At 36.7% G+C, this 18922-nt stretch overlaps 1 protein-coding gene across 1 annotated transcript; it reads right to left on the bottom strand.

Moving 5' to 3' along the window:
- Nucleotides 1-240: 240 nt before the first annotated feature.
- Nucleotides 241-17390, bottom strand: fmn1 (formin 1). The gene is given in 18 exon segments (XM_046836572.1): nucleotides 241-906; nucleotides 1344-1425; nucleotides 1717-1866; nucleotides 2446-2497; nucleotides 4184-4276; nucleotides 6611-6731; nucleotides 6825-6884; nucleotides 7047-7193; nucleotides 7450-7579; nucleotides 7786-7874; nucleotides 8591-8652; nucleotides 10052-10139; nucleotides 10721-10862; nucleotides 11814-12106; nucleotides 12109-12546; nucleotides 12745-12806; nucleotides 14332-14437; nucleotides 15210-17390. Coding segments are annotated over 18 exon segments (3771 nt in total). The 5' UTR covers nucleotides 16821-17390; the 3' UTR covers nucleotides 241-861.
- Nucleotides 17391-18922: the final 1532 nt, after the last annotated feature.

The raw sequence follows: 18922 nt of genomic DNA, 5'->3' as shown, positions 1-18922 counted from the left end.
CCAAAAAGCATATTAAAAATTGAAAGATAAAAAAAAGTTGACTTTTCAATGTTTACTTCATGTACAGTTTAATGGGATTATGATTTATGCTGTGTTTGTATTTCAATGATTGAATACAAATATAAAAAAATTATACTTTAAAATAAATGATATATTTTGTTGTCTGCAGCAGTTTTTGGGTGTGTTGTTGGGAATCTGTTCAAATGTGAATGCAGAAAGTTTATAAACTTGACATAAATAAGGTTGATAAACTGATGTTTTACTTTCAGAATACAATAGCTGGATATATCGGACAATCTAGTCATGTTTAATAAAAAGAAACCCACTTGGCTTGGTTGCTGTTTTTGGTTACAGACCTTCTGCTTTATCCAAAAGCTCACCTACCCTCTTTCTTTTCATCACACTTAGCACTGTTTACCTTAATAGTATACAGGATTGATGATTTATAATTTCACTATCTGGAGTCACGCAGGAGAGGACGGGTTCCCTTTTGAGTCTGGTTCTTCTCAAGGTTTCCACCTTATCTTCTCAGGGAGTTTTTCTTTACCACAGTTACCTTCTGCATGCTCATCAGGAAGTTAAATCAAATTCTCTCGAAAGTTCTATTGTGACAATGTCTATTATTAAACGTGCTACAAAAATAAAATTAATTTGAAGAAAACTGAATAAAATTGTATGTTAATCCCTGCGTTCAATCACATAAATCTGAGAAGAGCACACATACATGCTGCATTTCTTCAAGGTTCGATTCTTATGCAGAAACAAGCCAACATTACATAAAGATACAAATTAAGAAATGCTTGAGTTTATAAATCATATATTACAGTATACCGTATGCTATTATGGAGAGTTTGTTGTGTCTCAGATGGTAGATAAGCTTGCTTCTTTTAGACGCACTCTTTCTTTCTGTCATGAGAAAAAGAAAGCAGCATCATGTTTGGTCTGAAAATTCAATATCTTTAAGCAGAACACAAAAATTTATAAGTACACATTACACATAACTTATGATGATCCTTTCTGACAGCAGTTGGCAGTCTGACCATGAAAATTAACCGAAAATGACTACAAAATCACTGCTTATAGAAACAAAAGAGATGGACCTTGTTTCCCTTTATAATAACACTATGGTCAAATTTGGTTTTGGAGATCTGCTTCCACAAACAGTATATTTCACAAGTGGAAATCAACTGTAAATGTCAGTTTTTATTTTGCATTTCATTTTACATTTGTGTGATATTTAAATTGGTTATTCAATTCTTTACTGTGGTGTTTTTTTCTCTTTTATGTCTTTTATTAAAAGTCTTCTTGATGATTATAGATGGACAACCAAGTTAGACTCTTACCAGGCCATTGGCATTGACCTGCCTTGTCTCCACTTTTTTTTCCGCTGTGATGTTGCGCACTGACTGCTGGGCTTCTTTCAGTCTGGAGTGTAGAAAAATAGTTTGGCTAAAAATAAATGCTACAAAATCTTCCCATAACCACATATGTAGTGAGTTAGCCAGAAGGCAAAAAGCAAAGAGGTTTATGTTTCTAACAATTAATGGAATTGTAGACCACACATAATCATTTTCACTTGACACTGCAAAATGTGTCAAAATACTTCATATAAATTCAGCTTAATTTGCAATTTAGACCAGGAGCGCCCCCACCCCCCAAAAAAAAGATTTTAAATCCAGACCAATGTTAAAGCTTGAGAAAACATTGATTTTCCACCTCTCACTGGATATGACCTTGTTCTCCCTCTTCCATCTGGTCTTGAAGTCATTGCAAAATTCAAACCATAGCATGAAAACATGGCCTGGTAAGACATCCTGCTCGCCAGAACGGAGCTTCAACCCAAAGTGCTGTAGCAGGTCATGGTAGCTAAGAGAAGGAATAAAAAAGAAGGTAGAGATGAAGTATATATGTGTAGAAAGATTTATTTTGTAAAAGTAAAACTTCATAAAATTGTAAAGGGCATTACTGTTGAATATTTTTCTGTATTATATTCTGTAACAGCAGTTCAGACAAAAGTTCTGGCTGCACAGTAAATCACAGATTTATATTATTGTACTCCAATATGTTATCAATTCTACTGAAAATTACAAAGGGGACTTGTGTGCCAGGCGTTCCATATTAACTGATCGAAAACGTATATATTTCTCGGTAACATGAAAAGCCTTTTTTCATATTAACTTCAAAGCAAAAATGACTGATAACATACAGCTGATAACGTAAATGAGAGGAAGAAAGTTTTTTTCAGGCATTCAAGATGATTCTGAAAAAAATCATCTGCCAAATGCCATAAATGTAATGTAAACTATATATATATATATATATATATATATATATATATATATATATATATATATATATATATATACACACACACATTAGTAGGTTTCTAACTAGCACCAAATAAAGAGCGATTTAAAGGTTGCTCGCATATAAATAATGCCATACCTCTTTTGGGCAGATCGGAGATGATGCTCACTTGCTATTTGTTCTTTTTGGGCTGCAAAAACAAAAGTAGAGTTCCATGCTAAGAAGCATTTTGGTTTAATACAATCATTTACACAGGAGTTTAAGAGTTTTTTTTTACTGTATTAGTGTTTAAATAAAAATAAGTAATTTCTTGTAATTATTAATACAGATGAAGCTATGTATTTATGGGGTCAACTCTTTAATGATGGAACCATAATTAATTCTGTGTCACCCAGCTGATGATGGGGTCCCTTTTGAGTCTCTCAATGTTTCTTCCTCATACCATCTCAGGCACTTTTTCCTTGCCAATATTGCTACTGGATTGCTCTTTAGAGATAAACTTGTAGGAGTTTATTTATAAGTGTTATTTATATTTGTAATTTATTTATTTCAGTAAAGTTGCTTTGAGACAATGTTCATTGTTAAAACTGCTATAAAAATAAAATTAATTTGAATTGAACTTTACGGTTGCCAGATGACAGAAAATGATGTATTCGACTTTCTCGGTTATATTAGAAACACAGTACAGGCTTTGCTCAGCTTTTAAAGAAACCATATTTACAGGTTGAAGCAAATAAGTCAAGTCACTTGGATGTCTTGTTCATTGCCAAAGCCTCCCCGATCCCTATCTGTCTGTCTGCCTTCTGAACCCGACTGTTAGATATCTCACAGAGGTAGTGAAGACCACAGACAGTTATCAGGTCCCCAAAGGAAAATCACAGATATTCTCCAGGGCAACTGAATGAGATGTTTACTGTGCAGTAGAGATAATAGAGTAATTATTGTGAACATTACCGTCTGTGCTGCTGGGAATTTCTTAGACCTGATGTTCTTACACACACAATCTGAATTGTGGAATCTTATACACAGGTGTGTATAAGGTCTTCACCAGCTGTGGTGTTGTGCATTATGACCAAACATGTCCACTTTGTCTTATCTGTCAAAAGGACATTGTTCCAGAAGTCTTGTGGTTTGTTCAGATTTGCAACTTTGCAAACCTAAGCCAGGCCTCCTTTCTCCTGGCAACCTTTCCAAACAATGCATACTTGTTCAGTCTTTTGAACATTTAACATGCTAACTGACACCTGAAAAGCCTGAGATGTTACTCTTGATTTTTTTTTGCATTTCTTCTGAGTGTTGCATGATCTGACCATGGGCTAAATTTGTTTGCCAACTGTCTTGAATGTTTTCCACTTGTGAATAATCTTCCTCACTGTAGAATAATGGACTTTATATTGCTTGAGAATGGCCTTATAACAGTTCCCAAATTTATGGCAGCAACAATTCCTTTTCTAAAATTATTGCTAATGTCTTTCCTGCTTGGCATTGTGTTAACATAAATGCTCCACACCAAACTTGGTCAAACTTGTTCAAGATCAATTGCTCAAGGGCATTTTATTAGCAGCACCTGGCTGCTGCTTAGCTCTTAAATACTATTGAAGCAGTACGGGTTTACTCAACTTTTCACACATGGCTTTTTCATTTTGGATTTATTTTTCTAAAATACATAATGACATTTTATATGTCATGTGTTATTGTTCATGTGAGGCTCTGTTTACTTAATTCTATTGAATCTTTATTTAGCTAACTGTGTTTCAAAATCTGTTATAGCTCTTATATGTCTTTATTATAACTGTAGGTGTTTAAATCCCAGGACTGCCAAAAAGCCACTTTTAGGGTCTTGAGGAAAGTGTTTATACTTCAATGCAAGTCTTACCACTGGAGATGAAAGCTTCCATTTTCTCCTTAAAGGGATGAATATATTCTTGAGATGATGTTCTCCACACTCTTTGGACATCCTTCTCACAATCTATACAAAAAAACATCCAAAAGATCTCATTTATGTTTAGTTGGTTAGACAAATTAATACATATATTACCTATTCTCATTCTGTGTTGCTGTTTTACCATTTTATGACTATCACCAATGTTGTAAAACTTTTTAATATAATAAGATATATTATTTCAAAATTTGAATTTATTTGATATTTTGCAAATTACAACTTATTATTGCTATTATTGTCTATTATTTAATGGGCAGCATTGTGCCTGCTAGATGTGCTTCTGATATCAGGTACTGTCTTTGTGGAGTTCCTGTGCATGTTCTCCACATGTACATGTAGATATCCTCTGGGTTCTTCGGTATCATGCCACCTTCAAAATGCATACCACTGGGTGTCTTGGCTACATTTAATCACCCGTATGTATGAAAGAGATTGTGAGTGAGGGAATGAATGAGTGTACGCATGGTGCTGAGAAATGGACAGGCATCCCATGTTCCTGGGACATGGTCCGAAATCATTGCAACTCTTACAATTCTAAAGTTTTAAGAACTAAATTTTGACTTATCATTAAGCTTTAAAGCATTTTTTTACCAGTCTGTCCTTCATAGTTTATTGTCTTCTCAAACATAAGCAAAATACTTTCAAATGAGGCAGGGGAAGAAGCTGCACCTGTGGTGGAGTCAGAGGTTCAGAGTCTGTTTTTTGGCACCGCTGATGGCGGCAGCAGATAGCTGCCACTCCCCCCCTGTGGCACCAGGCTGCGCCGTTTGTTCAGCGTCAGTTCAGGCCAATCCGAGGATCAGAGGGGCCAGACTGCTGTCCCAGTCATAATAGAGAGCGATGGGAGCCTAGGCCTGCTGGATTCAGTCCATCTGCATCTGCCTCTGATAAGACTACGCATGCCACTGTTTTCATTCAGCATTTGTGTAAACTGTGGGGTGACTGGTTATGCAATAGAACCCCCAGGATACAGAAGATTACTTAAGCAATCTTCCAGCATGTAAACAGTGTCATATGTCTGTGTGACAAACATTTCTTTTTCGAAGATGTCAAAGATTCTGAGTAGTTGTAAGTCTATGATTCAGAAAGAGACCTGAATGCAAATATTACTGTATGCAATGCTTCATCATCAGTTAATTTCCCAATGTAAGTGATTTAAATATTAGAAATTCTTTGTACCACAGAATAGCACAAGAGATAAATGCAGTCAAAGAGAGAGCAAGCATAAACTATGTGCTCGGGGCAAACAAACTAAACATGCCATTGAAAAGCAAAACAAAGTGATATAAAACAAAAAAGTGACATGGTTCATTGCAGGCATGAGGGAGGTTCAAACAGTGAGACAAAAGGGAGAACGTGATGGGCCAGATTTGGCAGTCTCTCAGTCGCCCGATAAGGAGGGCTTGTTGAGAGCTAAAGAAAAGAATCTCTGACACAAATCTGCAGGGCCACACTGAACTGAAGCAGATACAGTGTAACAGGAGAACTGTGGTGCATCTGTGCAGAGATAGAGAGCGGCCGGCGGGAAGATAAGACGCTCTTCCCTCAGATTACATAAGAACAGCAGCAATGCAAACCTGTGACCCTCAACGACGACATACCAACAAAGCCTTGAAATCATACAATACCAAAAAGCATCAGATGGGCAGGATTAAAGACATATCTATAAGGCGCCAAAGCAAAATCACAAAGACTCCACTTTGTCTAACATGCTCACATCATCACAGACACAAACACACGCACACACACTTTAAAAGGTATGCTCTAGGTTTTGCAATGGTGTGATGCCATATGAACACAGTCCAGAGAGATATGATTGTACACAAAATTCATTGTAAATAAACTACAATAAAGTTGATGTTAAACCCTGAAAAAAAAAAGAATTATAAACGGCAAAATCATATTCAATAAGCACTAAATCCTACCATGGGTCTGTAATGGCTTATTTTAATCCCAACATGGCTCTGTAATGACTGTGGGCAATGGCTGGAAGCCAAACTTATTGCAATATAATGGTTTCAATCTATTCTGATTAAAGTGAAGTCAGAGGGTTGTAACTTTCCCAGCCTTGGGATAAAAAAATCAATGTGAAATACTGACCATAAAAAAAAAAAGACATCAGAGCATTGAAACCCCAAAACAAAACTCAGACAATGCAATAACACAATGCTTTAACAGGATGAAATCTGATTGATTACAGACAAACTTATTTACATGTGCTTTATGTACAGTGATTACTGGCTCTCGTGCCAATACATAGAAGAACAAAACAAAAACCAACAAAAACAAACAAACAAAAAAACCCTAAAAAATGTTGATTGCTATTTTTTGTTTTAGATTTTGTAAGGACATTGCTCTCACCTTCAAGGTCTTTGCCCAGCTTTCGGAGCTCTTTGGAAAGTTCTTCAAACTTTACTTGGGATGCAAGGAAGACATCCTGAGGCTCAGGCAATGGAAACACACAGTTTTCAGTCCCAGCATTCTAAAACGAGTAAAACAATTAGATAATAAAATACGGTTCATGCATTTCATAAAAACGAAAACAAAAAATTGTAAAATAATAATATTTTTATACCTTGTCAAGGTTGCGTAGGTAGTAAGACACTACATAATCCAACAAACTTATGCGGTTATCCTGTAGAGGGTTTTTGGCAAAGAAACTGTGTCAATACAGCATGTCCAACACTTAAAATTGTTTTGTGTTTTTCAGGTTTTAGGTGCACATAAATCGAGGTCTGAGAATGGGAGTGTGCTGATCAACATTTATATCTGAATCAAATTCGTGAAAAAGTCATACCTTGCTTTTGACATCTTTAAGTTTGGGGAGAATCTCTAGGCCAAAGCCATCTGCCTGGCCTCGGTTTCTGCTTCCTCCGTTCATGTAGTTCCCAAAAGCAAGGACAAGCCCCAGCACATCTCTCACACTGTCTTTCTCCAGGAGACCCTGTCATAGATTAACACGACAATATTGAACTCAATATTTATGTCCACTTTTTTGGTGTGTCCAAGACATGGGGTGGGGACTCCCTGAACATAAACCTAAAGTTTATGGACATTGGCTACTCATCTGTAGTACATTTTACAATGGATATTTTTTAAGCAAGAAAAACTTCTCAACAGATCACAATATACTGTATAAGGAGTATTTTGATTATAACGTTTATATCAACAATATCGTTTGAATCAAATCTGCCTCGCACCTTGCACACTTGGAGAACCATGTTTGTTTTGCGCTGGATCGATGCAACGGCATCAGTGAATGATGACTGGAGAATGATGCAGTGTGCTCTTAGTGAAAATTGGGGAATCAGAGAGAGCTCATACAAGAACCTGGAAGGAAAACACAATGTTTATTAACAAAAAATAACTTACTATGTTGTAATGAATTTCAAACTTTGATCCCATAAAATAAACACTAATTTGCTGTCTTAAAATACCTAGGCAGAGAACATTATGAATAGTAATTTCATAATGCCTGACATAATGTTCTGTTTTATGACAAGAGTGCATATGTTACTAATCTTGCTGTATCTCACTGTTCAGGCTTATCCAGCAGTCTGACATGCTCTTCATCTGAGGTTTCGTAATGTTTTCTTATTTTCGCCAACTCTTCAGGCTGAGCTCTCTGCGGACCATATAAAAGCACATACACCCAGCTAACAAAGTTAACACGCCTCAAAACTTGGTTATCCAAACATGTAGCTACTAAGTTATTCAGTGAAGAAATAATGTGTGCATTAAAACAAACAAACAAACAAACAAACAAACAACCAACAACAACAGCAATAACAAAAGACCACTTATTCCAGTGAAAAAATGTATAATAATAAAGCAAGCTTGGTCAGGACTACATGATATGCTAGGGATGTTTGTAGTTTACTGAAACATCGGCTCTGGGATATTATATTAATGTGCACAGAAAAACTGCATGACTTTTATGTAACTGTTGTTTTTTATGTCATATAGATGACAGTATTAAAAAAACTTGTCTTCATAGGATGACAGAACTACTCTGCCTTACTTAAGTTAAGGCAAGGGTGTGAAATATAAGTCTATAAATTACTTATTGCTCACAATACTTGTTAAATTACATCTGTGAAAGCCAAAAAGCAATCTTCAGACACCAAAAAATGTCTTGGCTGAGCAGCTAAATTTGTGGTTTAAATATTTTTTTTTGCAAGGTATATATTTTTCAAAGTATATTAAGATATTTCTTTAACTACTATCCCAAGTTATTAACTTCCCGTTGGCATTTAGCTGTCTATGTAAACACTTAGCAGAGCACAGTTTATAAAGTGGTCTCATACCCAATCAAATATGAATTGTGGAAAGGACACTTACATTTTCATACAGGGCTTCAATAGCATCCAAATCAACCACAGAGTTGTCCATCATCAAAATTGCTGCGATAGAAAAAGTAGGTGTATTAGTTTCCAGATTAACTAATTTTGCTTGTATGTTCCAAATTAAATATATGTGTCAATTCCACGAGTGGAGATTATTAAGATTGGCTTCTGGTGTATACCACCCAAATATAAATCTATGTTTTAGAGTACAGGATAACACAGACAATATTTTACACAAATTCCTGTTTGTGCTTTTTATATGTCCAAAATTGTATACTACATTTTTAATCGACTAGTAGAAGCACTATAGTTGCATTCAAAATCTCACAATCATACCTGTTTATAATCTATGTAAACAATAACACGCTATTTTGAGTGTTAGATTATGCAAAGACAGCTAGGGGGCAGTCTTACCTGGAATACAGGTGACAAGAACAGGACAAAAAAAGTGGAGAGAGAGAGAGAGAGAGAGAGAGAGAGAGAGAGAGAGAGAGCAAGTAAGCAGGACTGGAATATGGTGTGTAATACAAGTCCTATGGTATGTGTAGTTTGGTAAATCTTTAATTTGAATTCAGGTTTGTATTTCAATGGCATGTATATCAGTATTTATTTTTTTGCTAGAATATCGCCATGTTTTAGAAGATTCGTGTCAATGTGTGAGGTCTGATGCTTAAGGAAGTTTGTCTTAAAGTTTTATTTTGCAAAGTGTAATTTTATAGTTTTCTACCCTGTTTTTTTTTTTGTATTACAGATGTGGTATGTATGACCACCATGCTCCTTACGTAACCAGAGTGTGTGAGCTGGTGAATTTATTTAGTTTGGATCTTAGGACTGTAGGCTTCCTGTAACAGCCAGTGCTGTTTGATGACTTTTAAAATCCTAGGGATTTAGGGAGTGGTTTTTATACTCATCTCCTCTGCTCCTGCACAGGAGACACAAATACTTTGTCGTAAGCCACTACTATCTTGGTCACTACTACTGCATTAATTCTCAGACCTTACTTGTGATTGGATTAGTCCATCAGTGGACGCTGGATGTATGAGAAAAGAAGGTTAATAAAGGTAAAATTATCGAGCTGTACAAGTCAGGGGTCTCAATTTCAGGTAAATTTTGGTAATGAATCTAACAATGTTGGAAAGACCATGTGGTTAAGTAGCACAAGCACTTTCCAAATAAGGCATTTCAATGGTATTACTAAGACAAGGCTGTTCAACTCGGCAGAACGAGATGGCCTCAAAACCATAAAAAAAAAATGCTTTCTAAAATCAACTGGTTGACTTGGCATTCAAACAGTATCCAGCACCCAAGCATAGATCTAAGCCCCAAATATTTTGCTTATTATTGCAAAATGTAAAATAATATTCATAATAGAAGACTCAATGATTATATATTGATATGGGCTGATATGGTGCTTTTTTTGCATGATGTGTTCAGCTGTGTGTGAAAAAACTCTTACCCTGCTGTATGTCCTTCATCTCCAGGTGAAGACTAGAGATTAAGATGCCCACAGCTTGAGAACGTTTGCTGTCCAACACTTTAATGATCTAAAGGATCATTAAAGAAGTGTCTTTAAAAGTAAAAAACAAGTTGTATCCTAGGCAAGATCAGGAACAACTCATAACTAAACTCGGGGGGAAAAACTTTCTGGCCAAGAGTTACAGTACCATAATCATCTTTATTAAACTCTTAAATGCTGTGGAGAAAATATGTAAGTTTTTATTCCAACATGATTACATATATCAGTTCCAGAGGCAGCAATTGTGGCCTCTTTTTATTAAGACAAATAATGTCACTCAGTTAGATTTATTCTGCATGAATTAGAAAGCAATATGTTTAGCAACAAAACAGTGAAATCATACTACCCCATAATGAGGACTTTAAACATTAAAGTAAAAGCCATCTAAACCCAAGCAGTGATAGCAGTCAGCAAAACACCACAAACATATTTGAAGTTGATGTGAGGATAATGTGAACATGTGAACAGCTGACCTGGCGCTTACTAATAGAAAGGTAGGTAGGTAGGTAGGTCTAAATAAAAACATCTGACTGGTTTTGATCAATTTTATTCAACTGTATAAGTCTCCCTCAGTCACCATTATCCTGAAGATTAGAGAGGATTTTATACCTTCTTGGCTTTGGCTGACTTGTTGTAGGCCTCAGATAGGGGTTTCCTTTTGGCTGGTGAAGCCATTTTAGCAAACAACTCAGCAAACTCATTACTATTCATTATGGCCGGCTCCATCAACGAGCTCCATAGTGTATCATTTCTAGGAGAAGAGACAGAGATGAAGACAGACACCCAGACACCATGCAGGCTTGGTTTGTATAAACCATTCTCCCTCCCCTTGTTTTAACATAATCCTGAATAATTGAGGGTTTTTCTTTTCAATGCAAAAGGCTAGCAAGTTTCAGTTTTCACACTTCAAAGACTGCAAGCAGGCAGCCTACCAAATACCAAGCAAATGCAAAAACTAATGGAAAAACACTATTACTGTTTCTGGGTAACCATGTCTAAAAGCATGTGAAATCAGTAGGAGGTCAAATACAAGTGCTCTGTCTTGCTAAACTTTTGCTCCCATGAAAACATTTAGAGATCCAGCAAGGCTAAGCTTGACTGGGTTCAGCTTTGGCTTGCTGGTTGCTCAGTGAGAGAAGAAGGCTTTCAAGAGGAGTCAAATAACAGTGCAACAGCAGAGCAAAGGCCTGAAAACAGGATCCCACAGAAATCCACTCCACCACTAGAGGTCCTGGAAGGTCTGCTTATTCTACTACTGGCCCCAACGACAGACCTCAGGCTGCTGTGGTTAAACCTATACTGCCCCTGAAGTCTGATCAGGAAGTCTTGAAAATGTCTCCTTCCTGCTTTTATACAAATATCTGTATTTCTTTAAAGGGTGTGCTGAACGATGTTTGAAATGTCTGGTTTTATCAGTTGAAATATTATGTAGGAGTGAACAGGATCTAATAAAAAGAAAACATTTAATTAATGTTTAAACATTAATGTTTGTTTTGTAGAGAAAACAATCTTTGAGGTCTAGATATATTTTGATGTTTCTGTATTGCCCCCTACAAAAGAGTATTTCTCTTTTTAATGATGGTTACAAGAAAAATTAATTTAGTAAGTAAATCCTTTATTATCCAATGAACCCTTTAGGAATAATAAACTTTTATTTAAATGTTTCTAGTGTGTTTTTATAATGGGAGTGTTCAGATACTACCTGTTGTCTTGAATCTGTATTCGTGTCCAGTAGAGTGGCCTCATTGGACAGATGGGTTCCACTCTTGGCTTTCGCTGTGATCTGTCCTCAGTTCTAAAGAGAAACAATCCACTTCCAGAGAGAGGAGAGAGCACCTGGCCTGGTAAGGGTGGTGGAGGAGAAAGACCATCTATGATAGTAGGTGGAGGTGGTGGTGGAGGGGGTGGACTGTTGCCTTGTGTGGGTGGTGGGAAATATTCTGTCTGAGCAGTTTTGGAATGACATTCAGAAGGACTAGTCAATAATGGTAAAGTAGTTTCACCATCAATTCCTGACTGAACAGACAGTTGTGAAGGTGGTGGTGATGGTGGTGGTGGCGGTGGTGGTGGCGGCGGCGGCGGTGGTGGGGTGGTTCCAATGGCAGTAAGGGAGACAGATCAGACTCTTTTTTGCCTGAAAAGTTTCGGCTAATTGATTCAAGATCAAGTTTTTTAGGTACACTTGGTTGAACGCAAAGGTCTTTGTTTATTGCTGGCTCTTCCACAGGCCTAATAAAAGTCTCTCGGTCTGTCTGAATGCACACATTGCGAAAAACTCGAGGTGTGAATTTGTCTTCTGTTGACACAGCCACATCTCTGAGTTCAGCATGTGAGCACTTGGCAGCCTTTTTTAGATCAGCAATTATAGCTTGCAGTCTGGACACAGATTCTTCATTCTCCTCTCTGAGATGGAAGAGCTGGAGCTTAAAGTCTGCCTGTCCAGGATAATTTCAGAGAGCCAGGGATAAGTTTTACATATCCTTTGATAAACATGGTTGAGCATGTTCAATGACTGAGATGACTGAAAAAAAACGACTTTGCCCCACTCTTACACATTAAATACTGTTAAGTACTTAATATATGTTAGGAACATCAAATTATCAGTTTAAGGTAATGTCTTGTTTATAACTTGCCTCTAATGCCTCAATCTCTTCTTTGCACTCTCTTTTAAGTTGTAGAAGTGCTGCCTGATGCTCTGCAAAGACAAAATACTGAACATGAAATTTATCCAAAACATTTCATGTAGTCAGTATTAACTTGATCTGTGCAGAGCTGTAAAACATCCATAGTCTATATGCTGTTCATGCAGTTCACAGAAAAAGTTAGCAAGGACATAAAAATTATGTTAAGAAGGCAAATAAATGTAATATATACCAACTAAGCATTTCAGGTATCAGGTTTTACAGATGAGACAATAATTGTTAAATAACATAGAGATGGGTGACAAAGGGAAAGAAACCATGCCTTATAATGTGGGTGCATTTTGCTTATATGGCTGGGATCCACTTGTACCTTCTCACTGAAACTCACTAAAAACTCTGACTAATCAACTGTCCAAAATCCTATGGTGTACATTTTTATTCTAATGGAAATTATCTTGTCCAGGGTGACAGTAACTGTATCCACAGGGCATGATGAAGCACTGAATGGTTTGAGGAGCATGAAAATTGCATAAATTATGTGCTGTTATTGTCAGTTTCCAGATTTTAACTCTGAGAACACCAGTGTTAGAATTTAAACTAATGGTCAACTGAATTTGAACTAATGTTCAACCACCGAGTCACCACCAACTCTATGCTAAAGCACAGAGAAGAAGCTGCTAAAGATATGACAGATCTGTCTTTGTGTGCTGAAGCATAACAATTTCCCTCCACTGAAATTGTTGGCCCTAATCTGGTACCTCAGTGGTTAAAGGTTAAGTGGTTTACTGATCGGAAGGTTGGGGGTTCAAGCCCCGGCATCACCATGCTGCCACTCTTGGGCTCTTGAGCCTCTGTGGTCCAGGGGCTCAGTTTCATGCTGACCCTGCGCTCTGATCCCAGCTTTTAAGCAAGCTGGGATATGCGAAGAACAAATTTCACTGTGCTGTAATGTATATGTGACAAATAAAGGCTATTCTATTCTATTCTAGCATGATAATGCCCCTATGCAAACAGTGCCAAGGTTAGTCTGGAAAAACCTACAACCCAGGTTTCAAACCAACTGGACAACTTTGAAATAACCTGGAATGCACATCATCAGTGCCTGACTAACACTGGTGGCTGTTTCCTGTCACAAAAAAGCTCACCCCACCCTAAATAAATGACTTAGTCACATGTGAGATATGACTATTCTAACAGTGTGTACCAAGGTGTGTTTGTAGACTCTGGACCTTGCTGGATTACAGGATATTTGTCTGGTAGACTACACATAGAATGTCAATAGTAGTAGCATGTGATGATCGAATAAGAAAATATGCAGTTTGCCTGGTTTCAGTTTATTTGAGTGCATTCTTAATAAAATGTGTTTATTAACGAGATAACGAGAGCTTTGAATATGGAACAGCTAACAATAAATTGATTAAAAAAAGGTATTAAATCATCTGAAGAATAAGTAAGGGTGGAGATTAACATTTGTTTGGAGAGTGTTGTACCATTACATAAAAAGTAAATAATTCACTCTGAACAAACATTTGCTTTACCTTTCGCACATGTTAATTTGCATGCATGGCAACCACTTACCAGCCTCTGTGTATTTTAACCCAATTTTCTCCTCCTTGTCTTTGGGCTTTGGAGGGGGCCAGACAGCCTGCAGACGCCCTGGGGTCCTCTCCTCGGTCTCTGGGGACTGGAGGAGAAAACAAAACATATGTGAATGTATTTAGTACAACATAAAGGAAAACTTGTCTCTTACTACAACATGGTATGAATGTAAAGTCTGGGTATGAGTTTTGTATAAATGTCATGGCATTCAAACAGTTTAATGAACTATTTAACAGTGTTTATAACATGATAATCCTGGCATGTACAACATGTTTCATGTAGGCATTATATATTTATTAAATAAAAAAAATGTTAATTTGTATTAATTTATAGATTTATCAATATATAAATACAGTCAACCCCTGATAATTTGCGGTTCGGAACTCATGGTTTGGAGGATTAGCGGGTTCTCATTAGAAACGAACAGCAAGTTGCGGATTATCGTAAAATTCGCGGGAATCCACAGCGGGACCAAATGTTCAGGAACGTTAGGAATTTTTTTTAAACACATTGTAAACAAAGTGACACAATGTCTAGATTAATTCTCTTAGGTACCATAGGGGCTGCGGGGTGCGTTTGAAATCCCGGGGTACCGCTGTACTGTTTTTGGTCTGTTGTATCTGGTGTATTTGTACAGGTGAATGCTAATGTTAAATTTTTATTTTCTTAAAATTAAATTTAGAACCCCTAAAGGTTTTTTTGTTCTGTTTCTCTGGGGGTAGTGTTTCAATAAATATCCTATGTATAATTTTACAGAGAGTATTATCCTATCAGACATGGTTCTAAAGAAAACATTAAATTTGAAACATACTTTTACTATTTCATGGACAACACTAAAGTAATTTCTAAGTGCATACTTTGATGTTAAAGATGTTCTTGTTGTCTGGAGACTTGCTAGAATTTCTGTCGAAGATAGCCCGGATTGTCTCTGGGTTGAATGCCCTCTTTACAGCATCCAGGTCGATATGGTCTGAGGTGTCCCTCTTAGCTGGTTTAGGGGTAAAGAAAGCCTTGAAAGCATTAAGGGCGGTCTCTGAATTTGTTAATTTGCCTGGTTCCTCTGATGAAGCAGCATCAGGAGCCTCAACACTTTCCTCTATTGGAGGCATTTCTGCTTCTGGGGCCTCACTGATTGGTGACACGGGAGGACTTGTTGTGGATTCCTGTGTTTTTTTTGCTCCTACTTTGCTAGCATCAAAGCTCAGGAGTTGAGAGAGCTGCTCAAGGATGCTTCCTTTAACCTCATTTCTGGAATGTTTCTCAGCGAAAAGTGCGCGTTTAACAGAGGCCCGTTTCATCAGAACAGGACTGTTAGGTTGTCCATTCACTTCTTTTTTTAACACTTTCAATCCACTAAAGAAAGAGGGTAGTGGAGGAGGTTTCTCCAACTTTATATCTGGGGAAAAGGTAACTCTTTTGGTGGGCCTAGAAGCATTTTCAGTGTTTGGTGGCTTTTCTAAGTTCCCAGGAGCAGAGGGAATACCTAAGAACTCTGAATTGGTATATTCTTGTAATATATCCTTTTTCTTTTCTGCCATAACATTTTCTTCTTTTTCACCCTCTATTTGTACCAGGTTATCACGCTCATCTTTCATCACTGTTTCTTTATCTTGTCTATCATTCTTCTTCATTTCTAGTTTACTCATTTCTTTGTCATCATTTGTTTCTTCCTGTGTTTCATGGAAACTGCCGGGAGTTGTTGGTTCTAATTTTAGTAACACTTGATCAGACTTGACTTTGAGCAATGTGTCTTCGGTTTCTGAGCAAGATTTTGATTCCACATGACATTCATTACATTGGTCTGGAACTAAGGAGCTCCAGAATTCCCTGTTTGAATGAATCGTATTATTGCCTGTGTCTGAGTGTATGCAGTTTGTATTTGTATCAAAATCTCCATTAGGTATAACCAGATGACTCTTAAAAGTAGACATGTCCTCATTTGCCTGATCTGAGACTGCTACAATAGACATTGGATTGCTGATATCTGTAGACGTTGTCTGAAATGTTCTGTCTCTGTAGAGTTCCTCATAACTGTTCATACCTGATGGTTCCTGAGTGTTGGTCTGCAAATATTTAACCTCGTTTTCCCATTCTTGTCCTTTTCCGTCGCACTGGGCAGTATTATTGTGAGGTTCAACAATGTTAAATGTTATTTTCTCCAGAGATGATCTTTGTTCCAGTTTGCTGTGGTGGTTGTCTTCATTTTCAGACTGAATTGTTCTTGCTACAACCTCTGGCTCTATTAAGATTTCTGTTTCAGATGTTGTCTTACTATTCATTTTACTTGAAACTTCCAGTACTGTATCGACATCTTTGTCAACAGGTTGCTTTGTCAACTGGATGCTGAAAGTTTGAGCTTTAGTGTCTTTCTCAGAGAGGGGACGAAAAGATGAAAGGACTGGTGTGTCTTCAGTTTTCTCTGTACGGTTGAAAAGGTTGGTAAAGTTGTTAAAAAAAGAACTCTCCATTTTCTCATGTAAGGCACTTGAATTGCAGGGATTTAAGATTACATGTAGACGTCCAAAAAAACACCAAGAAGAATATTTCCTTTATTTTTGCATTTGCGTTAATTCAGTCTTGTTGGATTTACCATTCAAGCTAGAAATAATTTTTGAATCCTTTGCAAAATAAATGTCTCATCAGACTTTTAAACAATCTCTTGTCATGTCCATCATATTGGTTCCCCAGAATTGTTCTCTTCTAGTTATTATTTTCCAGTATGTTTGTAATATCCATATTTTTTAATAAAGCTTCCAGAAAGTTGATGTCAGATGAAAATCACTTTGAGAATGATGCAAACCCTCAGATTGTCTTGTCACTTGAAAGGAGATACAAATGACAATCCACACTTACAAATGCTTAACTGCAGTAATCCTTCAATTGATATAGACACTCCAAAAAATTTTCCTTTGGCTTCACTCTGTTGCCTCTTTGCTCCAGTTTCGATTTAGATATTGATATTCCGGTAGATTCAGCAGGTCCTCTTGCTTTTAATCCGTAGGTCACATAGGAACCACCGCACGAAAAAATATAATCATATTTACACATATACACTCCTAGCCCTAGTGCATATGCTCCACCTTCTATCCTTTTTCTGATGACAGAATGTTTGCATACACACTCAAAAAACACACTGGTCATAGCTAGGCATTAAAGCATGCTTTGCTGTAGACAAATTGCCTCAATAAGCACAGTAGTCCACCTCTTTCAGATATAACCAAACACTTCACTGCCAATGTGCACTGTGTTATCAGAGATTAGTTGGATATGACTTCTGCATAAAAATATAAGTATGGAAAAGGAAACAGCTGAGTTTTATAATGTATGTAGAAGTCCATCACTTTTTTTAAACTGTCAGTTGTTTACTTATCGGCCTGTATCGGCATTTGTTAAAAATGCCATCTTGTAGTTACCATCAAAAAGAATTTTCCAAAATGTTAGATTTTTTCATGGTAGGACCAACACAAAATTCTTAACAGTATGTGCTCTGTTTGATTTAATGGAGACTGTACTGTAAATATGACTTACTACAGAAGCATGACTGCCAGAAATGCAAGCTTCTAAGGACAAATAACCTTTAGGAAAACTGTCCGTGTGCATCTAATAGCAGTTATAATAAAAAATAAGTTCAACAATAGCTCCATATTTGCGTAAAGGTTTGTCATAGAAGATTTCATAAAAATGTGCATTGAACACATTAGTTCTTTTTGACTAATGCCAAGACTTGCAGAGATGAATAGGAGAAAAAGCTTTAATACCGTACCAAGTTTAAAAATTATATTTATTTGCAATAAAATCAGCCCCCCACCCAGTGATATAAAACTATTTTGCTATTAGTTTTTGTACTAATTTGTGCCATAAGCTTTTTGTTTGTGTTTATATCAACAACAAACAATTTTTACAGCATTTGGTATGCTAATATCCAGCATGTCTTATATAAATGCATGTAGTTCATTCAAAATAACTTTAGGCTATTAATCAACACAAATGCAATGGGATCAATTTGGGTCTGTGCTCGAATTGAGTCAAGTCTTATGGGGGGTCCCCAGTTGTTGTGTAATTCATATATTTTTTACAAAAATAATCTTGGGGACACCCCCAAGTCTATTGTTTTACTTGTCATGGGGGGTCCCTAATGCCTTATGGGGGTCCAGGATCCCGGAGCCCACATCAATTCGAGCACTGGTCAGTATTATCTTTGCTTATTGACTAAGCATATAACTAATTACAATTAATATGTGTATTGTATTATTTTTAACATATAGGGTATAATATTCAGAGATAATATTTATATATGCCAAAGAATTTGCACATTTTATTTGCCACTGATCTACTAATCTTTATAAATATATATCAAATAATGATATTGTCTTACAGTTTCCAGGTCAGGATAGGAAAGTGGGTCACTGGTGTTGTCTTTCTTTTTCGGTGTTAAAAAAGGTGTTGAGTTCATTTTTAGGAGTTCAGGGTGCGTTTTTATTTGGAGGTGTATTTCACATACACTGAGCATCGTACAGTAATCCAAGTATCCTTCCCTGTGTAAATAAATCAAGTGATATTAATATTTATA

This window comes from Silurus meridionalis, chromosome 23, assembly GCF_014805685.1.
Source record: "Silurus meridionalis isolate SWU-2019-XX chromosome 23, ASM1480568v1, whole genome shotgun sequence".
In the NCBI taxonomy this organism is placed as follows: domain Eukaryota; kingdom Metazoa; phylum Chordata; class Actinopteri; order Siluriformes; family Siluridae; genus Silurus; species Silurus meridionalis.
This window is presented reverse-complemented; position numbering and strand designations above follow the sequence as displayed.